Here is a 4,759-nt window from a genome sequence, read left to right as displayed (position 1 = left end):
GTTAGGATGGTAGAATAGGAAGGAGAATCTGGATGTGTGAGATACATGACAGTTCTCATCTATTGATTGGAGAGACTCAAAGGTCAGAAAGAGATTGGTAGCCTTACGGTGAGAACCAACAGAGACCATTATGAGTCTTAAAACGGCAATTTTGGGTGAGTATTGAGCAGGTTGCAAGGTTGAAAAGAGAGACGGGAGATGAGGACAGGTCTCACTGACTGAGGCGGGGGGGGGGGGGGGACAAGAACCAGCTGTCTTTGTCCCTTGGCAGAAGTTGGGGATGAAGACAGAGCAGTGTTAGAAGGAGGAAACCCATATCACCTCACCTGGATGACCAGGGGTAGCAGCTTCCCACTGGGTTCCATCTTCAGCATGACAAGGGGGGCAGCCAGGTACTGCTTCTCTCCTTGGACCACATTGGCTGGAATTCCATCCAGTAGGATGAAGTCAGCCTCAAACAGGGAACCGTTCTGAGGAACAGAGGACCATATCCACAGTTAGTTGAAAGCATACCTCCACAGGGCCAAAGAAAATGAGAAGAAACATAAAGACATTCACTCTCTTTTCTTGCCATTATCTTACATCAGTCCCAGAGTCCCAGTGGCAGAAGTGAAGGAAGCACTAGAGCATCAAGTTCAAGTTCTCTCATTTTACAGGGAGGGCTAAGACCCCATGAAAAGAGTCTTCCCTAGAGACATGTGGCTTGTCTACGTCAGAGGTAGTTTCAGAACTAGGTACTGTATGCCTGTTGATTCTGTACCACAAGTATGCCAAACTCTTCCCTTGTTAAGTTGCCCAAGTTCCTTTCCCTAATATCTCCTAATGGTCTGCTTTATTGGCTGTATCAAGCCTTGATGCTTTCCCCTACATACTAGTACTTTCTCTCCTATATGATTTCTAGCAGAGGACTCTGTATCCAAGGACAGTGGCTCATCACAGCCTCCCTTCCCTGACTCACCTTTGGTCCCTCCCCTTCACCACTTCAATTCCCCACACAGACAAGAAGACAATAAAGGGCTGGAGGTTGTACCTGGAGTTCTTTCTCCAACTGGGCCTGAAGGTCCTCCATCCCTGAGGGTACTACCAGCCGGGAGGGCAGAGAGGTGGAGCGTCTCAATAGCATTGGGTTGACCCCATTGAGGAACTGGTAGCCAAAAAGCTCATCATCCTGCCAGCACTTTTGAACCTTCTCTGTGGGGTTGGTATAGAGGTTAGGAGGAAGATATTCACCACAACCCAATTTCCCTCTTCCCCAGACTCTAACCCAGGGATTTAGTAACATGGCTCCTCCATACCCAGCCCACATATTTTCACACCTGAGACATCTGTCAGATCCCCATGTATAAGTTCTTTTTTGGCAAGCAATTTTGGGGACTATGGAGTGTAACAGCTCAGTATCAGGGCCATCAAGGTGTTATGGAGACCTGGGGAAACCACTGACCAGCCAGGGCAGTCTTTTGTCCCCAGAATAATTCATCAAAATCTTCTAGGCTGTTCCAGGATCTCGGGAGGGTATAAACATATTTGAGAGCAATCTCCACAATCCTAGAACAGACATCAAGGATGAAACCACCAATTTACCAAATCCTTCCTGTTTCTGGATCCACCAGCCCCACTTCACTCTGACTATTTCCTTACCCTGTAATTGCTGTCCATTCAAAATCCAGCTTCTTCTGCTCATGGAATCTCATATTTGGAGGCAGATCATCTATACTGCCTGCAGCAATTGTCATGGGTAACCCTTCCTTCCAGGTGGCCCAGCTAGGATTTGGGGACAAAGGTTAATGGAGGGGGTAGAAGTCATTAATGGAGGAAGTTGTCAGGGAAGGGGTTATAATTGGGAGGCTTTAGTAGGGTGATCACCAGTAGATTTGCTGTCTTTCCTCCAGTTCCTGTTCTCGATGCTTCTGGAACACATCCCAGGTATTGTTTCCTGCCAGACGGGCTGGGGAGACATTAAGGCAAATGTGTTCTCCAATTTCATGCTATGCCCTCGCTTCTTCCAATCTCCTATTTATTAGTTGCATGGCATCATACTATTATGCCGTTTTTTTCTGGCTCTGTCTCCCTACTTAATTTACTAAACATTCATCTTCACCCACTCCCCTTTCTTCATTTCACCAATCTCCAATCTCATATTTGTCCTGAGAGGAAAATCATTTTTGACACCCTAACATAACACCTCACTCTAATCTATTATCTATCTATCTATCTATCTATCTATCTATCTATCTATCTATCTTCTTCATTATCTATGAATTTCATTCTTAATCAGCTGAAATGTCAACATCTATCCTATATTATCCAAAATTCCTTTGTTAATATCCCCTGTTCTGGTCCTTCCCTGTCCACACCTTAATCTGTTCTTCAAAAATGACATATTTTAAGTGAAGAACACTTACATCCTCTGACCTCAGGCTACTTCCACTGTCACCTGTTCCCTGGGATAAGGTATTCTATGTGCGCCAAACCAAGTAATGGATCCATGTTGCTACATTTACCTGGCTTCATCTCACCTGTCCTCAACTCCACATAGTTTATAGTTGGTAACCTGGCTTAACCCTGCCCTCATCGGTACTTACACTTACTTGTGCCTCAAAGACATTTAGTTCAGGCTTCCAGTCTTACCTGTCATTTCCCTCAATTGTCTCTTGTACTTATTTCCTAAGGTAACAGATTCTCTGTTTGCTGTCCTCATTCATCCTCACCCGGTCAGTGTGCTCCCTGCCCTCACAGTTGTCTTCCATGTTTTCACAGCCAAACCAGCTCTTCATGTCATATTGCTTGTTGCTCCCCGTCCCTGTCTCCTCTTGGGAATCACATGTGCTAGCCTCACCTGTCCCTGCCCTGCCATGTTCACAGTCAGGGAGAGGTCTCCTTGCCCCTTTCCTTTGGCTTGTCTGTCTCCCAGCATGGCTGCACCTCCCATTCTCTGTGCTTGCCTTTTTGAGAGGTGGGATGGCATCACTCATTTCCTTGTCCAGTCCCATTTCCATCCTTTTCATCCTCTGTATACCGTCCCCCTCCTTTCCTGTCTTGTCCATCTTTAACCTGCTGAGCATGTACTTTTTCAAGCCCTCTAGGCACTTCCTCAGTGCTATCCCCTGCTTCCCCACCTCCAGTCGTCCTTACGTCCTGCACCCACTTCCCTGTGGCGACCCCTCACCGGTGCCCTCAGGCAGGGTCAGCACGCCCTCGCCCTGCACCCAGCGGTAGCAGGGGAAGGCGGCCTCCTCTAAGGCTTCTGGTCCCTGCACGGTGATGCGGTCACAGAACCAGGCATCGTCCACCAGGGAGTGGTGTTTGCGCAACTTCACGAACTGCAGTGCCCCCAAGTCCTGGGGAACGTCCTGCTCAAACTCCTCCACCTGTGGGGACAGAACCCCGGTGAGACTTGGTAGTGGGGACCCGGGAGAGGACGTTTAACTGAGGGTGCGAGGTCCTCTGTGGAGTTTGGTGACAAGGCCTCCAGGGACAGCATTGCCTCCTCCCAACACCTGCGCTGTGGGTCTCAGGCGCCCCATTGCACCAGGAGGATGAAGGACGGGGGCAAGGGCTGTGGTGTCTTGAACACTGAGCATCATCACCTACACCCATGCACTAAGTGAGCTCGCACTGCGCCCACGCCTGCGCTCTCAGAGGACCCTCCCCTTTGAACACAGATCCCGTAATGACACTGGCCTGGGGTCACTTGGGGAAGGAGTTGAGGCTGAGTGGGGGGGGGGGTAGAAAGGGATTGAGTCCCTCCCCTGCCCTGGGCTCTGACCCTCTCACCTATCCAGTCGCAGTTATCCCTTCTCACTGGAAGTCCCAGCCAGCATGGATGCTCCCTCACTGGCTCCCAGCTTCCTGTGTCCCGCCTGCCCAATGGGGCAAGCCCAGCCCCACAGGTTCTGTGTCCCCGCTTGCCGTGCCCACCTGTCCCCTCGCTGGCCGCAACTGCAGCTCCAGCTCCGCCTCCCCGCGCTCCCCGACCAGCCACAGCTGCACGCAGTTGAACGACCCGGAGAAGAGCCAGGCCCCGGTGGCCACTTGGATGCGGTAGAGGCCCATGGGAGCAGGTGTGCTCTCCTGGGTGGCAGAGGTTCTGTTACTGATACCAGACAAAGATTCCGCGGCCAGGCTTGGTCCTGGGGCCTCAGGACAAGTCCAGGGCTTAATAAAGCAGCACTGTGTGTGCCAGCCCACTACAGGATTGGGCCCCACCCCAGACAAACCAGAACCTGGCATTAGCCCAGAGGGTGGGGGAAAGGCAGCTGATCCTCTCAGCAAAGTGCTGAGAATGGGGCTTAGAGGAAGATGAGGAGCTGAGCCTGGGTGGGGGAAGAGATGGAGAGGAGCAGGGAGATTCCACCAGAGTTTTCTTTCTAAGCTCTCATTTCCCCCAACCACAACCCCCTGCCTGGTTGTACTACTAAATAGCATTTTCTGAAGGGGTCCTGGGTGCCATCCCTTTTCTTTCTTGCAGTGTCTGGTGCCCCTGGGCAACTGTACTCACTTTCTATTCACCTACCAGGTCTGTGTGCCAAAGGGGCACTGGGATCGCCATTGTGGGCCAGAGAAAGCCCTTCTTGCTGACACTTCAGAGGTCAGGGATAATTAGAGTATTTCCTGTAGTAAAACTTTCAGTGCCCATGCACCTAGAGTAGCTAATGGATTACTTTTCTCCCTTTTGTTTTCTCTGCACATCCCCATCCGAGACAGACAACCAATGTCAATATCTACTGTTTCTGATTTTCCACTTCTTTCTGTTAATCAG

The 4,759-nt window shown here is 50.4% G+C and overlaps 1 protein-coding gene across 1 annotated transcript; it reads right to left on the bottom strand.

Moving 5' to 3' along the window:
* Positions 1-326: 326 nt before the first annotated feature.
* LOC111823897 (arachidonate 12-lipoxygenase, 12S-type-like) lies at positions 327-4,053 on the bottom strand (the record flags this gene model as incomplete). Its single annotated transcript, XM_023746766.1, has 7 exons — positions 3,919-4,053; positions 3,167-3,368; positions 1,864-1,933; positions 1,639-1,761; positions 1,442-1,545; positions 1,031-1,191; positions 327-470 (listed from the first exon to the last, which is right to left on the bottom strand). Coding segments are annotated over exons 1-7 (939 nt in total), but the record flags the coding sequence as incomplete, so codon positions are not given.
* Positions 4,054-4,759: the final 706 nt, after the last annotated feature.

The sequence above is a fragment of the Myotis lucifugus genome, unplaced genomic scaffold, assembly GCF_000147115.1.
Source record: "Myotis lucifugus unplaced genomic scaffold, Myoluc2.0 scaffold_729, whole genome shotgun sequence".
Taxonomy (NCBI): Eukaryota; Metazoa; Chordata; class Mammalia; order Chiroptera; family Vespertilionidae; genus Myotis; species Myotis lucifugus.
This window is presented reverse-complemented; position numbering and strand designations above follow the sequence as displayed.